General features: G+C 39.9%; 1 protein-coding gene across 1 annotated transcript in view; it reads left to right on the top strand.

The window, feature by feature from the left end:
- The window catches only part of MYRFL (myelin regulatory factor like), a 49,140-nt gene that overhangs the window by 9,965 nt on the left and 12,334 nt on the right, over positions 1-26,841 (top strand). Inside the window, 19 exon segments of the mRNA XM_074901519.1 lie at positions 3,960-4,027; positions 4,116-4,374; positions 5,818-5,909; positions 7,619-7,766; positions 10,966-11,161; positions 12,257-12,333; positions 13,585-13,695; positions 14,259-14,349; positions 17,202-17,402; positions 17,811-17,919; positions 18,396-18,505; positions 21,940-22,103; positions 22,699-22,762; positions 23,788-23,873; positions 24,683-24,754; positions 24,873-24,919; positions 25,039-25,207; positions 25,806-25,815; positions 26,697-26,725. Coding sequence (XP_074757620.1) covers positions 3,960-4,027; positions 4,116-4,374; positions 5,818-5,909; positions 7,619-7,766; positions 10,966-11,161; positions 12,257-12,333; positions 13,585-13,695; positions 14,259-14,349; positions 17,202-17,402; positions 17,811-17,919; positions 18,396-18,505; positions 21,940-22,103; positions 22,699-22,762; positions 23,788-23,873; positions 24,683-24,754; positions 24,873-24,919; positions 25,039-25,207; positions 25,806-25,815; positions 26,697-26,725 — 2,103 coding nt within the window.

The raw sequence follows: 26,841 nt of genomic DNA, 5'->3' as shown, positions 1-26,841 counted from the left end.
GAGTCAGAAGGATGATCTGGGAAATTACAGGCCTGTCAGCTTGACTTTGGTGCCCGGGAAGCTGATGGAGCAGCTCATCCTGAGTGCCATCACAAAACACATGGGGGACAACCAGATGATCATGCCCAGTCAGCATGGGTTTATGAAAGGCAGGTCCTGCCTGACAAACCTGATCTCCTTCTATGACAGGGCGACCTGCTTATTGGATGAGGGAAAGGCTGTGGATGTTGTTTGCCTTAAGTTTAGCAAGGCTTTTGACACCATTTCCCACAGCATTCTCCTGGTGAAACTGGCTGCTCGTGGCTTGGATGGGCAAATGCTTCGCTGGGTAAAAAACTGTCTGGATGGCCGGGCCCAGAGAGTTGTGGTGAACGGAGTTAAATCCGGTTGGCGGCCGGTCACGAGTGGTGTCCCCCAGGGCTCGGTTTTGGGGCCACTCCTGTTTAACATCGTTATTGATGATCTAGACGAGGGGATCGAGTGCACCCTCAGTCAGTTTGCAGATGACACCCAGCTGGGTGGGAGTGTTGATCTGCTCGAGGGTAGGGAGGCTCTGCAGAGGGACCTGGAGCCATGGGCTGAGGCCAGCTGGAGGAGTTTCAGTAAGGGCAAATGCCGGGGGCTGCCCTTGGGCCAAAACAACCCCCAGCAGCGCTACAGGCTTGGGGAGGAGTGGCTGGAGAGCTGCCAGTCAGAGAGAGACCTGGGGGTGTTGATTGACAGCCGGCTGAACAGGAGCCAGCAGTGTGCCCAGGTGGCCAAGAAGGCCAATGGCATCCTGGCTTGTGTCAGCAATAGCGTGGCCAGCAGGGACAGGGAAGGGATCTTACCCCTGTCCTCGGCACTGGTGAGGCCGCCCCTCGATTCCTGTGTTCAGTTTTGGGCCCCTCACTACAAAAAGGACATTGAATGACTTGAGCGTGTCCAGAGAAGGGCAACGAAGCTGGTGCAGGGTCTGGAGCACAGGTTGTACGGGGAGCGGCTGAGGGAACTGGGGGGGGGTGTTTAGTCTGGAGAAGAGGAGGCTGAGGGGAGACCTCATCGCCCTCTACAGCTCCCTGAAAGGGGGTTGCAGGAGCTGGGGATGAGCCTCTTTAACCAAGTAAAAAGTGATAAGACAAGAGGTAATGACCCAAAATTGCACCAGGGAAGGTTTATGCTGGGTATTAGGAAGTATTTCTTTCCAGAAGGGGTTGTTAGGTGTTGGAATGGGCTGCCCAGGGCAGTGGTGGCATCCCCATCCCAGGAGGTGATTAAGAGTTGGGTCGACATATTGCTGAGGGATATGGCGTATTGGGAACTGTCAGTGCTAGGTTCATGGTTGAACTAGATGATCTTCAAGGTCCTTTTCAACCTTGATGATTCTGTGATAAGCACTGTAAGTGTAAAAGCAAAACAGAGTATCCCAGGGAGATATAATACAATATCATCAAGCATATGTACCAAAGAATAAATAATGAACCTTCTTTCAAGCCTCAGGCATGTGAATGTGCTGAGCTGTTGGAAACAAGTTGAGAGCAAAGCTCTTAGTGTCAGTTGTACACAAGGAAACACTCCCTGCCTGAAAATCAGGAGGAAGCTGCACAGTAAAATATGGGCTGGCATGTTCTTGTACAGAGCAGTGTGTTTGCAGTCCTTTAGAAAGGAATCAGGAGAGGTCATGTTTTCAGAGATTTACCTGTTTTGAGTAACAGAAAAGGGTGAACACTAAAAATCACAGAACACACTTAAATTGTTTGGCTTTCCATGATGACCTCTCCAAGGAGAGGTGTTAAAACATAAATCTCTCCTGCTTGCCTGTGGGATTTGGCAAGGATGTGTCTGCAGATCACATGGAATTTCTTGGCTCCCAGCCAGGATTCCTCTGTCGTGCCTCCAGTCCCCAGCTCTCGTAATGACTGTTGGAGCATCACCGCCTTCCCCTTCCCTGCCACCCTGTGCCTCTGCACCTGTCATGCTCCCACCGGGGTTTGAAGGTGCGGTGCCGCGCAGGGCCTTGCCTCACACCGGGTGCCAAGGGCGTTCCTCCTGAGTGCAGTGCTGACTGCCCACAACCCCGAGCTGTTGCGGAGGTGGCCCTGCTTTCCAGTTCACAGGATGTGAAGCGGGAGATGATCCTCTTGCTCATGTCACTCCACAGAGGAAAGCAGCCTGTCTCTGCCTGAATTTGGCTCGGCGCAGCGTTGCTCAGGAGGTGCTCTCATGACAGGTGACGTGGGAGCTGCTGGACCACAGTGCTACATGGGGTGCTGTGTGGATCTGCCCTGCGTGAGCAGCCCTTGTCGTGGGCATGAGAGCCTAGACTCAAGAAATTTTTACTTTGTTAACACAAACTTTTGATCACTGACTCGTATATTGAGAAAGAGAGAATATAAACAGTTAACCATTTAGGGAAACACTATTCCTCCCTCCACCTCTTCGAGGCTCAATTTAAACGGGGCGCTTCTCCCTCCTTCCTACTCCCCTTGCAGCCGCTGCGCCCCACACTCGGTCCCTCCCACTGCCGCTGGGGAGGGGGGTGGGGCGGTGCGTAACGGCTTCTCCTCTCTCCTCGTTCTTTACTCGTTTGTCCCCGGCTCCGGCGTGTGTCGCTCACGGCCCGCAGTCCCCTCGGGGGGCTCCCGCCGCAGCATGGCGCGTCCCGGGCCGCAGCCTCGGGAGGGGCACCCGCCTCCCTCAGCGGTTCTGGCGCTCTCCCGGGGCGCCGCTGATTGGCTGGCTGGCTGAGGGGCGGAGCGCTGCCGCGGGAGCAGAGCGCCTCTGATTGGCTGTCTGGCTGAGGGGCGGAGCGCTGCCGCGGGAGCAGGGCGCCGCTGATTGGCTGGCTGGCTGAGGGGCGGAGCGCTGCCGCGGGAGCGGGGCGCCGCTGATTGGCTGGCTGCGGCTCTGGCGCGCGAGGGGCCGCGGGCCGGTCATGGCCGTTTCCCACAGCGCGGACGTGCGGCCGCCGCTGCCCGGACCCTGCCCGGGGCACTCTTGCGAGTTGGTCTTTAGTCAGGTTTTAGCAAGGCGTCGAGATTCTCCCCGGTGATAAACTCAGGTTTAAATAAATAGCCGGTCAGCAATGGTGTTTGGGTTAAAACACGGCTGAATGGCTTGTCTTCTATGAGGAATGAGGGCGGGTTTTTTTTTTGGTTTGGCTTGTTTTTGAGGAGGCTGTTGGGATAGACCTGTTAGTACTTTTTATTTTCAGTTCTTTTGTGATTTAGGTATAGAAGATAGTAATTATTTGGTCCTGCTATGTTCTTCCAGAACTGGAAGACTGTAGGACTGACATGCTAGAAGGTAGCTTGTCACCCATGGAAACCCCATGTTAAGCTTCTGGATCTTTTTGGTAGAATTAGGTAGAATAGAATGCAATTGCAATATATAGAATTAATTTGCCTTGGTTCAAGCTGGGCAAGTGTGCTTCCCACCTATGAGGCAGCCCCTGCTTTCCTCTGCACTTGGGCTGGCACTTGTGGTGAGCAAGGTGCTAAAATGGGACCTGTTAGCATCCGACAGAGACTGAGAACGCTGAGGCCAAACTAAGGTATTAAGAAATTGGCTAGTGGATGAAGATGGTACAGATCTTTAACCTGTAGTCTAGAGAGAATGGGTTTAAAGCCCTTGTGAACTCTGTGCATTTGAAGTTGCTGGTGTACACAGAGGTAAAGAAGAACAGTTCACAGGAAGGGAGGAGAATTGAAGTCTGTGGGTCATGGAGGGGGGTTTGGGCAAGAGCTGGTAGAAGTGGGGCCTCTCTGCATGGGGAAGAGGTGGAGGGCCATAGGAGAGGGTCTGATGAAATGTAAGTGCCCTTGCTCCTGTGAGAAGGGGCAGCAACCATGATGAGCAAAGTTTACTGAAGACCCTCGTCAGTAGCCTGGTGACCCCCCTTCAGCTACTTTCTGCATTGCTTTGTGCTTGTCCTTCCTGTCTCCTAACAGTAAAAATTAAAGTCTCTTTTTTGTCCCTAGGCAAAGCCAGTTGCCAGACTCCCCACCGGACTCTGGATCAGAACTGTGTTCTCCGCCACAGCTCCAGAGTAGGTCACATGAATTCAGCCTCTCCCAAGCTCATAATAATGTCTCCAGCTCCTTGTTCTTACTTTCTTCTCTGTTTACTTCTTGTAGCCCCGTGGTATGACACTGTGTGGCCCGGTGGGCTGCAGCCTCCACTCCCATGCCCGTCTGCTGTGGCACCCAGCAAGCTTCCCTGCAGGTTCATGGACACTTACTCAGACCCCAGTGCCAGTGGGCATCCCTCCACCATCCCCCAAGGCTGCTGCCTGAAAACAGAAAATGCTGTGACTCCTTGGAATAATTCTACATCGTCCAGCAGTTTGAGTTTTAATTCTTCATACCTTCAGTCGAGTGCACCTCATATTTCTGGGTAAATGATAAAGCTTTTATGCAAAGGACAAGACACATACAAAAAAAAAGGTAGATCTGGTAGAAGACATGGTTTAAGACGTGTAAAATTCCCGTGGGTGTAACATTTTCCACAGGATGGCAGTGTTTAGACATTTTTGACACAGTTGTTGTTGAGGGTTCTTTAAAAATCTTGATTGAAGTTCAGATTGGAAGTAGGAATGGATTTCAATTTTGAAAACGTTACAAGGCTAGAGAGAGATCACCAGGTGCATCATAACTGATTATTCAGGTATTTTGCAGGGATTTGTCCATAAGGATCTTGTAGGTGTTCTGACAAGTGGCACGAGAGAAAAAGAATTGTCATATCTGTGTAAGCAAGTGAAATGGTATTCATATACCATCTGCTATATTCACCCACTAGCGTGTTGTGGGTGCTTAATTATTTAAAATACACTGGGTAGTGGAAGCATCCAACCATGACACCTAGTAAGAATTAATTGACTGATGCATGCTGGAGGGGCCTCTCTGGTTGTTGGGAGAGAAACGTGAATTCATCAGTGTTAGTCCTGGGCTTGCAGATGCTCTGACCCTGTCTCCGTTTCTGTACAGAGCTCAATTATGTGTTAGATGTGGGTGAAGGAAGCTGGGCCTGGGTTTATCAGCGGAGCTATTTGTGTTTCTTTGTTTTCCAGTAGAAGATGCCAGTTAGTCAAAATCATATTATTTTTTGAGGGAATACTTTGATTATTGGAACTTAAGATACAAAATACTTCTTGACCAAATATGGAACTTTTGAACAAACCCAGGAAAAGAATAAGAATTAATGTGGTGGGTAGGCTTTTCTTCTACTCGTGTTTGCACCCCAGTTTGAATGTGTACTGGTCCTGAGACACGGAGTTTGGCTTGGTTTTTCCCCATTCAGAATGAGTGACCATCTGTTAGGATATTCTAGTTTACATTTTATAATATCAAAACTTAAGAATAAGCCTTTTTCCCTTAGCACAAAGGAGTATTTTTTGAAACCTCACTTTCTGGAAAAGGGGAAAACAGTTACCTAGTAGTTGCCCCTTGAGATCTCTTCATTAATGCATTAGTTTAACCACTACTATGTTTTCTGTATAAGAAGGAAAGTGAGTTTGTGCTCAGTGCAGCACAGTTATTCAAGATAAAGCTGTGATTTTAATACAAATTTCATGAAACAATAAAACATGCACTGTGTAAATTTTTGAAAATAGATAAACTTCTCTATTCATATGAAATAAAAAAAATAAAGTAGTTTGTGTTTTGGAAGGAAAAATTGCATAATTCAGTTTTAAAAAGCCAACAACACTCACCTGCCCCAGACAAACTAGAATTTGGGTGACAATACAGTTAGAATGGGATAGTTGGGTGTTCTCTTGTTATGATTCTACAAGATCTCTATTTAAACTTATGAGTAATGCAATGTGTGTTTTTTAAAAAGTATTTCTGCAGCATCAGGCAAAAAGAGGAAGCTTTCACAATTACTGGGAGATGCCACTGATTCTCCAGTCTTGTCTCAGGACTCCAGACAAGGTAAGCAACTGTGTGAAGATGAAATGTAATGTTTCATGCCATAGACATTTAAGAATACAGTGACTTCTGGCTCTGAAAAGGTGGTGATATTAACAATCTGTACTCCACTACAAGGTTTGGAGGAATTTACCTTTTCAGTGTTTTTGAAAACCAGGACCTATTTATATTTGGTGAAGAGGGAAGTGTTAGAGGTTTGTGTTTCATGAAGACTTTCTGGACAAAATATTCTGCCCTTCTCCATGTGTGAGCTTGCAGAACACGAATGATACCATACTCTGCTGACTTTGTTTGGTGCTGAATTGACTGGGCAAAGAAACCATCTTGGGTCAACTTAACAGGTTGCAGTATCCCTTTATCATCTTGACTCCATATTTTTTCTACAAAGTGTAGCCATGCGGAAGCTTGGTAAAAGCTGGGTGTTCTTCCCCACACCTTCCTCAAATTAATTGGTTTGTTGTTTTATCAAGATAAAAATGCTAAGCTTATACCAATTGGTAGAAAAAAGCTTATCAGACACATACAGAAATGGATCAGCTTCTGTGAAGTGAGGCTCTCTGTGATTGAACAGTTTGTAATGAACAGTTTATCTGAGGAATTTCACCCTTGTCTGTTAGTGGAAAATCCGAGAGTTGCTTGTTATTTTTTCAGAGCAAGTTATTTTTCAGCATTAAATCAGTCTTTTAGACTACTTTTAATGAGTAGCAACTGGATTTACGAAGTTACTTTTCCTTTGGTATCTTTTATTTGATCAGTGTTGCTTGATTGGGACTGGTCCTCTAAGTCTACCACTGCTGGAAAGAGAGGATGAGAAGACACTTCTGTACCTAAAATTGCTATTGCTGGTTTTAATATGTAAAGACAGAGCTTTGAAATATGCTTTCCCTGGGAGTCACTCTTAATAAAATTGCACTGACACTTGTGTTATTGGAAAAAAGATCATTTAGAAGTGAGATGTGAATTTCCTTACTGTGGGTTTTTTCTTATATTTTCATTCTGCTTATGTCAGATGTAGGGAATTGCAAATGAAGCTTGGACCTGAAGTGATTCTGTAGGCTCTGTCTTATTGTGCTGTCTCTGGCTGTGGATGGATCTTAGCTTATATGTTCAATGACATATTTTCTTCTGTCCTTACTGTACTCCATTAACCTGTCTCTCTTATGACATTCTCCTCTGTCTTCATAAAATGTGTAATACCTCAGAAAGCATTAACTAGTCAACCAGAGGTAGTGATGAATGTGCTTGCTATTGGAAAACTGTGCCTCCTACTCGGGAACAAAGTACCTGTTGCAGTGAGTTGGAGTATATTCCGTTTAAACCTGTAGTAGAGAGAATGGGAAACATGTAATTATTTTGTTTAATTGCTTCTTGCAGTGTTGTAGCTTTACAGTAAAATGCTTAGGTTGCTTTATTTGTTAATATTTTTGTTTTCCCAATGGAAACTATCCATTCTTTTGGAGAAAATAAAAATAGGAAGTGCTACTTACGTAATATTTTGCAAATTAGGAAAGCTGAAAAATTTGTTTTCTAGGTCAAGGGAATATAACACAACCTTCTGGAATAACTGCAAAGGACAATCAGATTTACATATATATGCAATATATTTTTGCTTTATATGTATGTATATATGTAAATATATTTATAAAAATGTTTATGCAGGATTTTTGGCTAGTGACAAAACTAATAACTGAATTGTCACTATCTCTCTACAGCAACTGTTAAGGACTGTGCAGCTGAAGTGCGAGAATATGACAGTGATGGACAGAATGCAGCTTTGGAAAAATGCTGTCAAGCTCTAACATGGCAACCATATCAAATTTCTCAGTGGAACAGCTTATTTAACTCTAATTATGAAAAACTGTAAGCACTGATATTTGCACTTGGAAAAAGTGATTTATTGTTTTTTCTTCTGGTATTGTAGCTTTGTAGGAATAAATGATACTTTTTGCATCCCTTGTTCTTACTGAAAATAAGACTGGAGAAGGAGGTATATCAGGCATGATGGAATATGAATCTGCAAATGTATCAGATAAGCAGAATTTTAAACACTGGTTCAAATTCATGCCGTTTTTTTCTGATTTCCCTTCAGGGGTTTAGGGGAAAAAGAAAAATTAATTTAACTTTAAATATCTGCTCATTTTTGTTTCTTTTGTCAAGAACATTGGGGCAAGTATTTACTGAGCATATGGCACCTTTCCCTCTAATGGCCTAAAGCTTTAAAGAAAAATGGAAATAGAAGATACCTGAAGTACTTCTAGGCACATGTAACCTAAGTCTTAATAACTATAGACATATATATATATGATGTGCAACTGTTTAGTCAAAGATTTAGAGTTTTCCTGTATAAATCAGAACTGTAAATAATTTTTTTTTGGCACATGATCTTGCAAAGGTCATTCCAAGGTCACCTCACATCCCCGGTTTTCTCCATTTTCTCCATGTGAATGATCCCTTACAACAAAATCCCTTCTGAATTGTCTGGTTTATTCCCTAGGATTGGTGCAAACAATTTGTCGCTGTCTCCACAGGACTTAAGTAGTATAGTAAATTTTAATTTTCCTCTAGCTCAACTTCTAAAAGCACTCACGGGAGTTTGGAGTGTATCAGTGTCAATGCTGCACACTGACATTTGTGCACAGCGTGACAGGGGCAATACACATCTTACTGTGTCCCACACAACCCTTCTGCTAAGGTCTTGACATGACAAGAGACAGCTCAGTGTCCACACCTTTCTACTCTTTAGGAGCTGGATGGGCCAAGAAACCTCCAGCTGTGTTTGTGATGTGAGTTGTTGCTCTAGATAAAAGTGGCTTCCAACTCCTGTTACACTTTCAATCCACAACTACATGAGAGAGCTGTGAGCTGATGGTGGGAGATTGCTCTCCTGCCACTACCCAATCACTTGTTGGTTCCCATACACTTAAAACTGAAATTCCAGACCTACATTTCTTCATGGCCGATGTCGACAAAGAAGAATGTGATGCTGAGCATTAAAGCATCCAAATACATGTACTGTTGCCATTACTGTGGAAGGAGATTGAGGTATTATTTGCAGAGGAAGATAGTGTTGCTTTTAAGTGAGGTCAATGGTGGTGCCTTTTTCCAAGATGCACTATAATTGCAGCATGGTGCACCGATTTTCTGAGTGGTGATCCTGTATTCTGTTAGCCTCAAAAGAGTCATGTGCTTATCACTGCTCAGTGTAGATGGATTGGTCCTGTACCTCAGAATTGCTGTGTCCGCTCTAAGGGCATTTCTCAGGTTAATTTTTATTTTCCATTTTATTAATCCAATATTTTAACTTTTTGATTATTTCATTTTTACAACAAAATGCTGTTAGCTGAGGTAGATTCATTAGAAAAGGTTACTCTACTGTTAATTATGACCTGCATTGTGTCTGCTTGGCACTTTGTAGCACCTTGCCCCATTACTATTGTGATTGGTGGGACTGTGTTCCAAAGATGTTGACTGAAGACCCAAATTCTAAATAGAAAGAGGAATTTGAAGTGTATTTTTAGTAGGGATGCTTGTGTGACAGGGATAGTCCTTGCTACCTAATTGTTCTTCCAAGTTTTACTGTACTGCTTGGTAAGACTGACCATTCTGTGTACGATCAGATCAAAATTAGTATTTGCTCCTAGTTACTGTAAATGGCGTACTCAGAAAATGATATGAAATTCCTTTTGGGAGTTATTGTCCCAAACAATTCAACTTGGAGAAATGGCAATTTGTACTTTTGCTTCTAAATCTGCTTGCCTGTGTGTAAGGAAATACTCTGAAATTGCTTTAAGAATATCAGCTAATGAACTGTCTTCACACCTAAATCTGAAAAATTACTCCTTTTTCTACTATGAAATACACACACTTCCTACATCAATAAAAAGAATTATCAGTTGTAGGGAGAAACTGAAGTTTTGCTCCTTTAATAATGGTGGTTTGAGGAGATGGTAGACGCTTCATTATAATTTAAATATGAATTAACATATGACTTAGTAGTTTTGAAGCAGTTACAAAGTATTTTTCTCTTTATTCCCTGTCCCAGATAATCAGTGATTGTTTGAAAGGGGCCTTTGGTTCATAATTTATAAAAATATAATAACATCTATACATTTCTTGTACAATCTGTATATTTTGATTTTTCCAACTAATAATGAGCAAACAAATGTATGAGTTCTGAAAAGCCATCTTCAGTAATTGTGTTAATGAGAGGTTGTCAGTAGCATCAGATGAGATCATCATTATCAAACTTTCATTAGCAAGAAAAGTCAATGTCCGTGTAAGAGAACCTTGCCACATAGTCCTATTTCAGAATTATCCATCACTTAAATCAGACGACTGGAAACATCGTTGGGATGGTGAATTCACTGTCTCATTTAGAAAGATCTTTTGATAACTTTCTTTGTTTGCTCTGAATCATAAGGACAGAATACTCTTTGGGTGACAAATTAGGCTTTTGAATAAATAGAATAGGTTTTCCTTAGTGAGGATAGGATGGACAATATTATAAAGGAGAGTTTTATAGTCATCTGCCAGAAAGTCTGTATCGTTAGCTTTTCTTGTAGCTTCAGTAAAGCCTTATTTGAATCCCAGAAGCTTCTGCAGAAGCACTTGGTGTGGGAATTCAGGAATAAACTAGGGAGCCTTGCTGGCTCATTAGCACATTGTTGTCTGTAGCACTCATTCAGCTCTGGTTTTTATAGCAATGTTATAATGAATGCTTGAATACACTAAAAGGTTTGGTTGTGCTTTTAGGTGCACAGAGTTCCTTTATAGCAGATTTGTCAGTGAGGATTATGTAACCCTAACCACCTCTGGTTTCCAAACATTTCTTGTGTCAGAGTAGAATTAGAGTACATTTTATGTGCATTTTCATTTTTACACCTCTGAGAGGCTAAGAAGAGAATACTGCTAGAACCGGTGATTGTAAAGATGTATTTTGGCTCCCATTCTGTCAGTAAAACTCAGATGGATTTTTCAGACCACATGAAAAATACAGCTCAAGATGTCACTCAAATATGCCAGTTCTTAAAGTTGCTACTCTTTCTTACTGTTTTTGTAGACCTGCTGTAGGATATCACATTGTCACAGATAAAGGATTTAATTTTTCAACAACAGATGATGCCTTTGTGTGCCAGAAGAAGAATCATTTCCAAATCACAGTCCATATTAGAATCACTGGACATCCAAAATATGTCAAAACTCAGCTGGGGGGGAAACCAATAGAAAAGTTTTACTTGAAAGCTTTTGGAATAAAGGCAAGTATTTCTCCTCTTTGTGACTTTTAATAAGTTTGTATGTGATTATCCATAAAATGAGGTAAATAATTGAAATGAACTCTTCTTAGTAATTTTTGACTCAGAACTGAAAAAAGAACTCTTTTAAGTTGCTAGTGGCTTCTGTGTGGAACTCTTTGCAAAAAATAGTGATGTTTTATGGATGCTTGTGCTGCTATATGCTGAAAGATATCATGTTTGCCTGTTTGTCATGGTTTCACTGACTTCCCTCTCTTTGTCTGAAATTTTGTTCCCTCTGTGGGCAGTGCAAGGATGTCAGCTGGTGTGTAGGTAGCCAGTCTACCCATTGGTTAAAAAGATGTGTTAAAAAAAATTACAAAGCAAAGAAAAGAATCAAATCTACCTTTCCTGAACAGTTAACATGAAGAAAACCAATAAAATTTCCTCATTTCCTCTTACCAGACTTCCAATTTTCATTTTAAGAACCAAATTCTTTGCAGCCAATATAGGTCCATACGCTTGCATATACAGAAGTAGTAAGAAATTTTAATCTTTCTGAAAGATTTTATGAGGTTTTTTACTTACTACCAAAATTCAGTGATTTCAAAAAAATCCATGTAGCTGTTTTACAAGGTGGTTACTACCAGATTTGCTTAATGCATTCTAATGCAGAATAAATTAGTGAATATTACTGCTACCTGAAGCAAAGTGCTGCTTGGTACCATTCCAGAAAGGTACAGAAAATTAAATTAAAATAACTTGTGGAGCTACCTTGCATAGGTTAAATATCTACATTTATGCTTTGGAATAGAATGAGCCAATAACAGTCTAGATTCAGAAAGGATTTTTTCTTTTGCAAATTAATGCATGACTTTTCCTTTCTTTTTTTTTTTCCCCTTTAAAATTTCATCTATAGAAAGATTTGGGTCTTCAGACTAGCTGTCAGGTGTCAGTTGATCAGGAGATAATTCCTATGTTAATTTCTATGTAATTCCATGAGAAATGAAAGAGATTTCATGTTTCAGACACAATTTGCCTATTAATTTCTATTTAAAATTTTATGTGTTTGACAAATTAATATTCTTGTGATTTTTGAAAATTCTTTTTTCTTTATAGGTGGAAGCTCCAAATCAAACAATTGCTATTGAACAGTCTCAGTCAGATCGAAGCAAAAAAACTTTCTATCCTGTTAAGTAAGAATTTTGAGAAAATTATTCCATTTTATTTCAATACGTGATTGATCTGGAATGTGATGTAGTAGTTTCCTGGAAGCATAGTAGCTCTGAACCAGTTTTCTGCTCTTTATCCAAATTCCATTCTGGCTGTGCACACAGAATCACAGTAGTAGTATATACCTGGTCTCCCTCCATGAAGGAAAATTTTTAGCAGCTTTGCAACTGTGCTTAAGTATGCCTATCCAAAATATTTTATATTTAGCTAGCAACACTATTGTATGGTGTTTAGAGCTGTAGGGCAGATGCATTTCTCATCTTAAAAAATGTCAGTAATGTTCCTGTTCTACATAGGCATGAGATGTATTTGCAAGTGCTTTTAAAGGAGAGTGCCTCTGCTAGAAACTTAGGTGAACCTTCTCCCTGGAACTCTGCTATTCTGCATCTTAACTCATTGGCAGAATAAATGTTTGTTCTTTTGGCACAAGTGTCTTCTGTTGGAGCTGTTCTGTTCTTTGTAAATAATTAAATAAGCCTTAAAACAAAAAGATAAGACAGTGTCAAGTTTGACAAGACAGTGCTGGGATAAAGGCTGGAATATATTATCTACAAAAATGAACTTTGATCTTGGGAGAAGAGCTCAATTTTCACTAAATTACCTCTATCATGGCATTCTTCTTCCTTTTGCATACTGATGAATAGATTCTGGGTGTGTGTACATTTTTTCATGGATGACTGTTCAGTGGACTGTGGTTTTCTCCATGCAAACATTTTATTCACAGTATTTATCACTTACAGGAGCATTGCCAGTATGTATTTGAGACATAGGTGTATATGTTATACTTCCAGACATACAAATTAGGTGCAGGTGAAAAAAAAAGGAGAAGCAGTAAAATTTATTGATTTTAATGTGGGCATTCAGATCCAACAACAAGCAATGTTAACATTGGCAAGCAACAAATACCCATCATATGGAACACATACAGTTTTATTACGTTCAAGACTGTATAAACAGACCAAGAAACACAAGACTCTTACTAAAAACAGTTTCCCATTGCTGGTGCTATATCTTCTTTATCTCCTTGACATAGTCACTGTGTTTTTAATGCATTTTTATAAACCAGCATTACTGCATTTTTACTGGGGTTCCTCTGTTTTTTTCATTTGCCAGTTTTTCTCAGAACTGTTTTAATGAGTTTGAGGAAATCTGGCATAAGCCAGGTAGATCTCCAAATGCTTATTTGCCCAATCTTGTTTCCTTTTCTATTTTAGAGTTGATCTGCCAGGGGACCAGATAACTAAAATAACACTGGGAAGGTTGCATTTCAGTGAAACAACAGCAAATAATATGAGAAAAAAGGGGAAACCTAATCCTGACCAGAGGTATTGCTGTAGTTAATTGGCCTGTGTGTGAAGTGGAAAAAGGAGGTCTACTTTAGAATGGAAATGATGCTTGTGAAAAATCTCAGTGTTGCCCAATCTGTGATTTTATTTCAAATTTTGTGATACTTGGTATCTGCTTAAAGGCCTCTCTTCTAGAGCCACAGAATAATATGAAAGTAAAAGAAAGTATCCTCGTGGTTAGAGATCGTTTCAGGAAATCATGGCCACAATGATGGCTGATTAAATCAGTAAGCCAAGAGACCAGATAATGATCATTTTCTTCTGGGGAAGGAAGAGTTTTCACCTTTGAGTCTTCATTTCTCAAATTTTTCAAAATTACTATAATCTTTGTTCATTTTCAGTGATTGTTGGGATTGCGATAGCATATTACTTCAGAGCAAGGGAAATCCTTTTTCTTTTGTATTGTAACATAAATGCATTTAAAAAACCATGCTGGATGTCTTTTTATGTATCAATAATAGCAGTTGTATTTAAAACATTTTTTTTTCTGTGAGAAGACATTATTTCAATTTATTGTCTTCATTAAATCAATTTCAAATTAGATACTTCATGCTGGTAGTTGGACTGTATGCTGTCTCTCAGGACCAATTCTACCTACTGTCTGCAAATGTCTCTGAAAAGATCATTGTGAGGGTAGGTACAAAATGTATATTGCTTTCATGTGAAAAGTATTTATTGTTTTGATATTCACAGGAGACTATGGGGGGATGATTCTTGGGCATAAAAGTTACCACTAGCTCAGAAAGATTGAGGAAAAAATGTACAGTTTCATATTGTATGAGTATGTTGTTATTTTTTTATTTATAGGGATTTTAAAAGTGGAGCTTTAGAAGAATTTTAAGGAAAGGTTGTTGTGAATTCCAATACCAAATATGTTGATTTTTCCAGTTTGTTTTTTCTTTGAGGTGAAACAATTTCCTGCATTTGTCCAGAATTTGGTAAATGCTTTCATTGGCTAGATGCTTCATTTGCAAAGGAGGATGAGAAAGAAAAAAAAATGCAAGGAAAGAAGTTAAAGCAACAATAGGAGAATTAAGACTCCTAGCTGCCCATTTCCATTGTGTTTCCAGAGTGTCTCAGCTCTTAATTTTGTGGTTATAATATAGGTTTCAAAATAGAAAAAAGAAGACTTGGTCTCTCTTCTTCATGACTCTTCCTCATTACTTTTCAATCCCCTGATCCATATAAAGTTTTCCTTTTAGTACTCAGCTTTAGCCTACAGTTAGGGTTAGACTTGGAAGGGAGAAAAATCTTAGAGCTCTATTGTGACAGGAGCTATGGAGGGTTGGGGTTAGGAGAGAGTGAAAGCGTAGAGCCCCAGCATGAGTAGGGTTGCAAGGGGGACTGCTAAGGGAAGGTGGAGACTACCAAAAGCAGAGTCCTGGCCCTTTTTTCATGTGACCAGTAGCAGGTGGTTAATGTCTGAAGTGGGCATAGCCTAGGGTTATGGTTATTTCTAGGGTGAAGGTCATGTTTAGGGCTCAGAAAAATAGGAAATGCGTAGGTGTCATGAGGTGGGGCTGCAAAGGGCCTCTAGAAGGTTGCAGCCCAGTGAACTTTTTTGCGTGGGCTGATCGGGGAGCTGCTGCTTGCTTTCACAGAGTCTTTCCAGTCTTTGACTTACGGTGAAGAAAAGGCTTAGCATTTTGTTATAAAGTCAAGTAAGACCAAGAGCTCTAGTGTATTAAATGGGGCTGGGAAGGAGCTCCTAAAGAAAGTTGAGGTCCGTCAAAAACTTTTAGTCCTAGCATAATTTTTTGTAGGCTATTGCTCAGGTCCTTTTGAGTGGCACATTGTCTTCCTGACCTTATAATTACAGCCTGGTTTAAGCATTTGGGTTTGGAGAGAGCAAAAGTGCAAATCCCTCGTATGTGTGGTGTTGCACAGGGGTTTCCAAAGGAAGATGAGGGCTTTCAGATGGTTTCAGTCCTGGCTCTTTTTTTCATCTGGGCCATAACTTTGTGTCTTCTTGTGCCATTAACCCTCTTCCTGCAGTTATGGTTAGGTTTCTGGAGGGCAATATGGCCGAGAGCTCCTTTTTGGATGGAGCTGTGAAAGGACTTTGAAGACAGTCTTTGGAGTTCAGTAGTTTTCTGCTCTGCTGAGGAGTTTTATCATTCTGGCCATTGCTGTGAGTTCTTTTATTTCAGGACACTGAAGCATGGTGTTTCTATCATTCCTGCATATTTAATTATTTTTCTTTCCTGTCTATTAATTTCCACAATTCTGCTTTTGTCTTAATTTCTCTTTCTGCATCTAGCAGTGTTACCAATATAATCGCTTTACTAATTTGGGAAAGCTGTTAAATTTTCACATTTGACTCATCCTTGGCATTATTGGTGTTTTGGGTTTTTTTGTTTTGTTTTGTTTTTTTAAATTTGATTATATATTTTTATGTAAGATTTAGAAATGTACATTTTTCTACCATTTTTAATGTTAGAATCTTCTGAAATTTCAATGAAGATAGCTTCTTTGATGGGTGTGAGACAGTTTTTTAATAGAAATCCAGGGAATGAGATTTTGCAAACATGGCTACTATTCCAGACAAAGAAAAACAAAGGCAGAATAGCAGAAGAATCAGGAGACTGTGATTTGAAGTGATGAAAATATCAACAGGAAAGCAGGAAAGAAAAAAAAGTAATTTTCCAGATGTCTGACAGAGCTTCAGTGGCAGGGTACAGTGAGCCAGCCACTGGCAACCTTAAAGTGGCAAAGCTGTGCAAACACACTGCGAGGGAAAGCAACTCATGTTCTGGCCCTTTATACACTCAAAAAACATAACATAACAAAACTACCAGCTGCATAGTGGTTATCAGGCATATCAGATCATGCTCTCATTGTGACAAACAGTGATAAGTGCCTTGTAGATGGTGGAGCCTTGTGAAAGCCTAGCTTCTTTAAGCAAGTCTGAACTTTTTATTGTGATCATACTTTTGTTCAGAGTTTAATTTTAAAGCCTGAATTCAAAGTTTTTTTAAAAAATAAAATTAGTTATTGACATCAAATGCCTTTTCTAATTATACATACTCAGTTGTTTTATAGGTGTTCTTTGAAAGACCTGTTTCCTTGACGTGTAATTTATGATGAGTCAGTTTAAAATGTTACAGAGGATCTTATGAACCACATGTGTTTAATCTGTGCCTTGTTTGCTCTTTTCTGATTTCCAGCCTCAACTAAAGTTTTCTGATAAACAAAGAACGATTATGTGACATAATGTCAAAGTTAAAGTTTGGAAAGCTTGGACACGACAGTTTAGCTTAAGGTGATAATAAAGTAGAATTCAAGCAATGAGACCAATACTGTGTGAGCAGAAACACTTAGAAGTAACTCCACTTGGGATTTTTTTTTGTTGATGTGTTAGTAAAGCTCTTGAATACAATTTAAATATTAAAGATTTGGCATTTAATTTTTCCTGAATTTCTAATGGAATAAGCAATAGTACATCTACGCTATACTATATATTTAAACATGAGTTTTCCTTCTAGGCATCTAACCCAGGGCAGTTTGAGAATGACAGTGATGTACTGTGGCAGCGAGGACATGTTCCAGAGACGATAGTCTATCACGGTCGAGTAGGAATTAACACAGATGCACCAGATGAAGCTCTGGTTGTCTGCGGAAATGCAAAAGTTATGGGCAGAGTCATGCATCCATCTGACAGCCGAGCAAAACAGAATATCCGGGAGGTAAGGGCTGTGGAGTATTTAGGGCATTTACGTTTGCACCACAGCACATGTGTGGATCATTGTTGTGACACATGAAGCAGCTTCTTTATCCTGGGTGTGCTGAAATGCTGGCCTAAAGAAACCAGATGTATCACTGGGCTCTGTAGAGCCATTGCCTGTGGACTTTGGAAGAGGCTGTCCGTAGAAGCTGGGGATACCTGTGTAAATGGGAGTTGTCAGGCTGAAGGGTAACTGGCAATACAAATACAAACAGCACTCTGCTGATGGGGAGTGGGAAGATTGTCCATATTTTTTGCTGTGAAGACTGGCCAAGTGACCGTGGCAGGTGTGTTGCTATCTAAGTGATGTCCTAGATGCCATGACATTCTTAGTGTTTCAACACGTGAATCTCGGTATTTGTCCAACTAGGTCGATACGAATGAGCAGTTGAGAAGAATTACACAAATGAGGCTGGTGGAGTATGACTACAAGCCTGAATTTGCATCTGTTATGGGAATTAAAAATACCCACGAAACAGGTATTGGGTCAGCTCTGTTCCCATTTTTCGCTAACTTCCACTGTTGTTCATTGTGCCATAGTGCCTTTTAACACCCTGCTATTTCATCCTCATTTCTTAGGATATCACAATTGCACATTCTGCTGTGTATCTCTTGTGATCTAAAAATGCCAGAATTAAGTATTTCTGGTAATTTTCCAACTTCTGTTTTGATTTTTAAAGATAGGAGGTTATTTTTCCAGAGGTTTAATGAGAATGAAGTATGTGATCACAATCAATTTTGTTCTTATTGCAGAGAAAAGGTAATTCTAAAGCTTTTTGTTTTCTGTGGAATGGAAAAAATAAAAGTGAAATCGTAGATTTTCCTACCACAGAGAAATTCTAGATTGTGTTTGGCCCTACCTGTAGCTTTTAGGATGGGCAACTCAAAGCACACAACTATGGTCAACAGCACGCCGTGTGTTTCCTGACTTTAGTTTCTGTTATCTTGTGAACAGGCATAATAGCCCAGGAAGTGAAGGAGCTTTTACCTCAAGCTGTTAGAGAAGTTGGAGATGTTGCTTGTGATGATGGAGAAAAAATAGAGAAGTTCCTCATGGTTGACAAGGTATGGTCTTGAGAGAGAAAGCAGATGTGTGTATTTAGACTGTTCTTTTCGTGTATGGAGCTATAAACACACACTATGCTTTATACAAAGCTGTAGGCCTCCACCTGTATTTACAAAAATTGTGTTTGGCAAATCAGTGAGAAAGAATGAACCACCAGGCATTAGTAAATGGCTGAATTTTTGAATGACAAATCTATTTCTATTAAAATCTCATTATAATTATAAATAAACATACAACAAAAGAGAAAAGGAAAATAACTAATTTTGCTGAATAAAGGTGGATAGCGATTTCATAGCATTGGTCCAACAAGTGGGACTCCAAAACATTCTTTTGTGTTTAAGTTAATTAAGTGTTCCAGAAGTGAATTAAGCAATGATGGCATTGTGTTTGTTAAACAAAAACTTCCTTGCTCTAATCCTGGTGTAATCTCTTCATACCAAATACAAATGCTTTCTCTGTGTGTGCTGTGGGAAGGTTTTTTTTGCCATCTGAAATCCTTATTATATCTTCAAAACCATATACTAGAAGATGTTTATGGCACACGAGGTAATTACCATGCTCATAGGTTGGAAATAATGCCTTAGTCTAGTGTACTCTCTTCCCCTCCTTTTCCTGTAGAAATAGGACTGGAAGGGACTGTCAGTCACAGAGTCCAGTCACATGACTTGTCCAAAACATTGATCAGAGCAGTCCCTCTGTTGTGCGCTGGCTCACTGCAGGTCAAGGACCACTTCCCAGCTTTTTCCTGCTTACAGCTGATACTGGGAAGAGTCTGACCTGGATGATGTAATGAACACAATCCTTTATTCATTATAATCATGCATTCTTTCATTATTCTGTAGAAAACATGGCTTTATACCACCAAACTTGGAGAAAATACCTATTAAAAATACTGCATTTCACTTGTATGATAGGCTACAAATAAGTTAAATTCATAGGTTAAATCTGCTAGGCTGTATTCCATATAAAGAAAGCATGAATGAGACACCTTGAGTAAAGCTGTGGAAAGAGCACTTTTTAGAGATACTGTTGAAAAGGAGACATTTAGAAAATTTGCTGTGCTTGGTCAGGGGTCCAGCCTGTAACTGATTTCTAAATGCTCACAGAAGAGCATTGGTGTTAGAAAGTGCCACTAGGTTTATGTTGCCATTTAGCCCTTCCTGGTTCATTGTCTGGCAGCTGCAGCATCATTTGTGTTTTTGAGTCCCCCCCAAACTACTGCGAGGTAGTCAAGTTCGACAGTTGAGCTTCTGATTTATATCTCTCTTTGCTGAAATATCACACAAAATACCATCTGTAAGCACTGCCTTTTGGGCCCATTGTGTTCCCTTTCTCCTCAGTAGTTTGGGTCTCTGGACAGTGCTTGCCAAGATGTCTTCCAGGGATGTGACCTAGGAAATGGAGAAAGCCTACTGCACCCTGCAGGGTGTGATTCTGTTGTGGATGTGGCCCAAGCAGGAATGAGTTGTTACAGCAATGGCTTATTTGCTGCTTAGCATTTTCTTGACAAATTGGCTAGGTCTGGGATCCCTTCACAAACACTTTGACATTGTTTTAATACAGTGAGGTAAATCTGTGCTCTCTGCTATTTCTCCTAACAACTGTGGCAGAGCATATGAAGGTCAGTTCCATGAGCTTTGGGGTGACAGGGGCAGAACAGATCTGTGTTTAACAGTTTAAGATGTGTATTGAATTCAGAGATTTGGAACATCTGATGTCCAGGTGGAACATCTGCTTTAATGTCTGGGGCTCCCAATGCCAGAATAGCTCAGCACCTTGAATAGTAAATGGGCAGTGCTTCATATCCTTGCTTTCAGTTAGGAAGGTGATGAAGCCTTGAACTTTGTTACCTCACATTCCATGTTTTGTTCCAGATAAGCAGGTTATTGGCTGGTTTGGTTGTGTCTCTTTGTCAACTACCTTTTTGGAGCTGTCCAACCCTGTAAAATTAATTGACTGCATGATGCATTTGAACCAGGCTCTGCTATTTTCTAGAGATATGTCTCAACTGTGTGGAAATCTGCTGTTTTGGGGCAAGAATCTTTCTTCTCAATTTCACTATGCTTACTACTTCTTCTTCAGTGAGGCAGTAAAACTCTAATCAGTCCTTTTTTCCCAAAGAATGGGGATTTTGCCAGATCATCCGTTTTCTCAGCTAGTTGAAGTCACCTAGAAGAGATTCATGCATGATTTGAAGAGAATGGAAAGGGCAGCTGCTACATATCATTGATATGAGGACAAGTGACCGTATGAATGATTTCACAGTTCTAGGCACAGGAGGTTATTTTGAAGTCACTTTTTAGTTAAACAGGCTGTTGGTCTTCTGACGGTACTGAAGTTTGCAACTTACCACCAATATCTGTGCTCTGGTTCTGTTTATACAAAATACTATCTGTTTCTGTGGAATGCAGTCACCTGTAAAAGAAAGGTGGGCATGGCATTTACAATGTGAAAGGCAAAACTCTGCTTTTGCCTTATTTCTGCATGACTTGACTAGACTGGAACACTTAGCGATATTAACTGCAGTAATAGCTTCGTCCAAGATTTAATGGCATCAGTCTGGTTGTCTGTTAGTATAAGAAAGCCATTCTTTCAAACACAGCAAAGAAAATATGCTGTTACTGAGCTCCTGCAGTGGATCAGTGATCATTTTTGGCTCAGAAGTGGGTAAAATACTCATTACCTGGATGGTTGTATTGAGGGCTTCTCCAACAGCAGATCGATACCTAGATGATAAGCAGGGGGTAGAAGAACAGAAGGCTTTTCCTGGGTAAAATATTCAGAAGGAGTAAATGGAGGGTGACTAAACTGTGTTAGGTGCAGAGCTAATCATGGTATTAGAATTTACAGGACTCCTGTAAGAGTCTGGAGAGGTTGAAAGGGAGGACAAAATATTATGCCATCACTGCTTGATCTCTGGTTTGGATCTTTCCCTGTCTCACTGATTCCTGTATGATTCAGGTTATATGTACAACATGGATAGAAACTCTGGCTTGTCTAAGACAGGTTAGTCAATCCTGTAGGTAGATACCTGGATGTACGTTGTGCTAAGGGATTCTGAAATCTGTGTTCAGCTGCAGCACTACAAATCAAATAGTAGATGCCTGCTGTGACAGTGTTAAGGTTTAAAATTCAATACAGGATGACTGTAAAATATAGTTTAAATTCTTGGTCTACAAAGCCTTTTAGCTTCTTTAAATTTTACTGCAAGTCCTAATTTTCAATTTACTGCAAATTGAACATAAACAATTTTTACAATCTAGCAAAAGGGTTTTATAGTCATAAGTGTGTCCCATTTACAGTGAGATAACTTGCATTTGCATTTTAAATATTCAGTGTATCCTTACATAGGTGAATTCTGTACTCATTCCTGCTTGTTACATCTGATTGATGAATATACTGTATCTTCTTTTGTCCTTGTTTTTCTTCTCAGGATCAGCTCTTTATGGAGAATGTTGGTGCTGTAAAGCAGCTTTGTAAACTAACAAACAATCTTGAAGTAAGAATAGAAGAGTTAGAACAGTGGAATAGGAAACTGTCCAGGCTGAAACGGATGAGCAGTTTAAAGTCAACAGTCAGTGAAGAGAGCAAAGTGAGGTACTTCCGTCAGAAATGTTCTCTGATAGTTAGTTGAGAAATTGGTAAAGTGGTCTCTGTGGTAGAAGTGAAAACAGATTTTGCTTGAACAGTGGAATTCAGCTCATTTCCAGCATTTAAGTTATGCAAAAAATGTGAATTTCTCATATGTTTTACCTCACTGACAAAATTAATATTTGAAATGACTGTTAAATCGCAGTCATTTTTGTAATTGCTTCAGTTGCATAAAGCAAGGACAGATTATGTCCATTTACAGCCCTGGAACTTGGAAATTGCCGCTAAGATAAATTTGCAGAGCTTCTTCTGCAAGAAAGGATCTTCATTAGTGCCTCAGTGGAAGTGATGAGCATTTCTTATTTCTAAACAATTTCCCCAAGTCTTCTTTGAAATCAAATATAGCATTTAATATCATTCACCTGAATGAGGTAACTGGAGGCCTTTGTTCTTGAAAATGAATCTGCTGACACTTCTGCCTTTCTCTTTTTAAATGTTAAAATTGCAAAAGCAAGTGACATTAACACCCTACTGAAATGTCTCTTTTTCATTTATTAGTTGCTGAAACATTTGAATGTTAAAGACATCTTGTCTCTTACAGCAGGTATAGTCGAGCTACTAGTCTTTTGCCATCAAAAAAATCAGTCCGGCTAAAATCCAGCAAGGTGAGTGAAATTAAATATATGGAATATGCCTATGAGAGAGTTTTTGTAAGTGCTGAAGTATTGGTGAAAGCTTTCATGTTTCTAAACTGAGAATCAAATTCCTTAGCTTGAATTATTTAGTGTCAGGCTCAACTAGCTGTACTGAGATAGAAAACACATACAAGGCAGTTCTACTTCTTGCCTATACATGTGTGTGTGAGAGTAGTTCCATGCCGCGTAATAGTGTGAAGGAGACCAACAGGACAGAATTGTTGAGCCTGTAGGTGTGCTCACAAGGTGCAGTGCAGTGCAGTGGATAATTGTTCCTCAGCTTCCTTCCTTCCTTTCACTGTGGTTTGAAGTTAGCATTGCCTGTTTTGTACCACATAGTGCTGTCTTTTAGGTGGTTAAGACCTGGATAGAGGGTTGTTGCTATTGCTGAATGGCTTCCTCTTGCCCATATCCTGGCAGGAATTGAATGAGTTAGGGAATATATGTTGACCAACACTCTTTTGCCTACCTTGCATTTGCCAGTGCCAAAGAGGAAGACAAAATAATCGGTAAAATGTTCTTCATTCCATAAGGACAGTCAATTGCTCCATCGTCTAAGATCATCCTATTTGTTTGAAAAGTGTGATTCTTATGTATTTAGACCAGCCGAGGTTTATCATGGTCTGGGAATATACTGAAAGCTGCTCATCTTTTAGTTCTGGACAATGCTTACTGAGTTCTTAGTCTGATTTTTAAATACTTCAAGAGTATAAAAAATGGCAGGAAGAAAAGAGAAGGAGCTGTTATTTTTACCCATCCTTTCTTCCTGTGTAATGTTTGTGTCCCCAGACTACCAACAGTGTGCAGCACACTCCCAGTTTTAGGAAGCCTTTCATTGCTTAAGGTTTTCTTTTTAGATGTTATAAGGATGACTTGTATGGTTCCTCTGAAAGAAACAAAGTTACCTTAAAGTCAGACTAGTGTAGTATTTCTTACTCTACTAGTAGTAGCTTAGTTATGTGCCACTTAAATTAATGAAACATTTTTTTTTCTAGGTCTGTTTGTCAAAGTCAAAAGAGTCTTGCTCCATGAAGATTTTCCGTGTGACCATAATAGCTTTGATTGCTATTATGGCACTATGGTAACAGTTAATTATCAACCACTTGGCTTGTTTCTCCTGTCTCCTTTCTACTTTTCTCATCAGGAAGAAGATTGCAATTTTTTTCTACTTCTCACCCTTCCTACTCAAAGAACACAATGTATTAAAATTAAGAGTGAATAAGCCTGGTGATAGTAAACAGTAAAGTTGAAATCGTTTTAGAAAAGTGAGATACTTGTGGTGCACACACAACTAATCTCTGTGCATGTCACGATGTATGGTGCACCTCGAATGTATTTTGATGGCTCATGCTACAGGTGCAAGGCCAGGCTCATGAGACTGCATGTTTTATGGAATCGTTCTGTGCTGAAGTACCATTTCTGATGTACAGAGTGATTCTGTTGTGTGAAATGAAGCTGGACTTGTTCCCAGTGTGGTGGGCAGTCCTGTGACTCTGAAAGTTTAACTTGTGACATTAGACTTGTGGAAAGGAAAGTGTGTGCTGGACTTGAGATGGCCGTTTTCCTTTTCTAGTCCAAAAACCTGTGGCTTACAGTCTCTCTGTGAACTGAGTGCTTTGAACTGGTGTCGTGATTATATTTACAGTGGAAAACTGACTGTATTTTGTGTTGAATACAAGAATATGTGTATATGCATATATACAAGTATATGAATACAATACTGTATACAAGTGTCTGATGTAAACGCCATTAAATTCAGTCATAATTTTTCCCACTAGAACAGATGGTTAACTCTTACATTACTACATTTGGACAAGGTGTTGTAAGGTACTAATGTTATGTTACATAAAAGATGGATGTGAATCTACAGAATTAATTCTTTTTCTACAGTGCTTTGACAATATCAACCTTATATTTACTTAGCATTCATGACAGACATTTTGAAAAGCATCTGATTTACAGGCAAGTAGTTAAATTATGTTAGTGAATTAGAATTAGTAATTGATTGTGGACCAATCTATTTTGGTCCACAACTCTGATGTCCATTTCTTAATAAATTGTTTTTCTTTTTCTTCAGCAGCAGTACCTCAAGTTCTGTTCTACTCTCTCCCCCTCCCACTACAGCAGGTACTGTATCTCTGCTGGTCTGCATACACATAACAGGCCTTCAGTTTCTGCGCTATTATAAGATGCCAATCAACACACAGCACTAGTGAAAGAACTGTCTTTTTTTTTTTTTCCTTTAGCATTGCAGGGGGAAAGCACAATTTCTCAGAGCACGCAACCCATCAGCAGGATCCCTGAAGTGAATTTCTGTGACATTTTGCTTTGTGACAAGGTCTATTGTTGTCCAATTCATCAAGCAAAAGTCAGATCTCTAAGTTTCGAGAAAACCAATGCAAAAGAGAAACGTAAGTTGAAACATTAGTTTCTGTTATTTACCATTTAAGTAAAGGCTATATGAAGAGTGTGGGGGAAGGGGCAAGAATCTTTAAAAGTAGTTAGTTTCCTATAAAAGAGCCTAGTCCAGAGCTTGAAAAGTCCTGATGTAATTAATCATCCCTGCAGTCAATATGTTTTTGAAAAATCTGGCCTGGTTACCTTTAAGAATTTTGGGTCCTAAGATGTTTTATCAGGTGTCACTGTTCTTCCTGGCCATTCATGGTAAATGATTTTATGTGAACTAGAAAGTCACTAATCTCTTAAATTAACCTTTGCCTACAGCTGGACAGGAATTAATTGGAGTAATGGAGGGTCAACTAACAGATGTAGAAAAACCCAAAACACTTAATGGTGTCACAATGTGGCAGTACTACCTCTTTTCTGTGGCTGGAGACAGAAATTCAACTGCCAGAAAACATAAAACTCAGAATTAAAAATCTGCTCATTCAGGCAGGATTTTTGGGTAGAGAAATGTTATTTGAAGGCAGAGCTCTATGATATAAATGACTCCTACTGGAACAAATTCTCTTTCAGATATTGTCTGCCAGATGTTATGTGTGTAGTATGTGAGTAGGTGTATTGTTTACAACTTATTATAATATTTATAAGAAATAGTTCATACAGAAAGTATGCACAAGTTGTTGGAATCTGTATTCCTCTTTCCCAGACCTTAACATTGTCAGTGTCTGGAGACAAGTGTTAATATTATTAAACCCAGCATTCATACTCCTCCTTTCTTGGCCTTGGGAACAACTCTTGCAGCAACCGTGGTTGACAAGTTGAGGTGAAATTGGGGGTGGATGTAGTTCAGCCTCTGAAGTACAAAAGTCTGCTAGGACAGGCATTGCCAATTGCTGTGACACTCTTGTTCCATGAACTGTTTCAGTGGGATTCACCTACTGGCCATTCTTTATACTGCAAAGTGCTGTTGTCTGCAGACAAGCTGCATGTGATAGTCCTTGCAATTCTTATGATTAGTGCTGCAGTAAGCCCTGTGGCAGATACAGCTCGATACAGTGCTTTCAAGAGGTCATACCTAAGTGATTTGTATTACTCTGAAACCTGAAAGAGAGTTGATTAATTAAAAAGACATTAATCTCATTTACAAATGAGGAAACTGTAGATGGATGAAAATGAAATAGGAAAACCTTCTATCCCCAGCTGGCTGCTTTTGATATTAGGTGGAAAGAGAAGATAAGCATAAACACAAAGCATTACCTTCTCAAGGTCTTATGCTCCAAATAGCATTAAGTGTGGATCCAGGAGTGAAAAATCAGCACAGTACACAAGCTACTGAAAGATTTCAGATCTGCACAAGTTTAATGAAGCTGAATGTATCCCCAGATGGAAGGTAACAATGTCAATATGAAATCCAAACAGAAGGTAAACCAAGAAGCTGCTTCATGTAGCTGTAGCCAAGATAAATGAAAAGGAAAATGTTTTCAGAACAAAAAGCTAAGAGTTAAATATGGGGAATAATTAAGATAAACAGTGCATATTTTAGAATCAGCTGATTAGTCTGGTTCATGGAAAGATAAAACTATATGAAATTACAGTTGAATTAAATGCTAATTTAGGAGTTCATATTTAACAGACCTTTTACTGTT

This window comes from Athene noctua, chromosome 3, assembly GCF_965140245.1.
Source record: "Athene noctua chromosome 3, bAthNoc1.hap1.1, whole genome shotgun sequence".
Classification (NCBI taxonomy): Eukaryota; Metazoa; Chordata; class Aves; order Strigiformes; family Strigidae; genus Athene; species Athene noctua.
The sequence above is the reverse complement of the archived record's forward strand: the minus strand, read 5'-3'. Positions and strand labels throughout refer to the sequence as shown.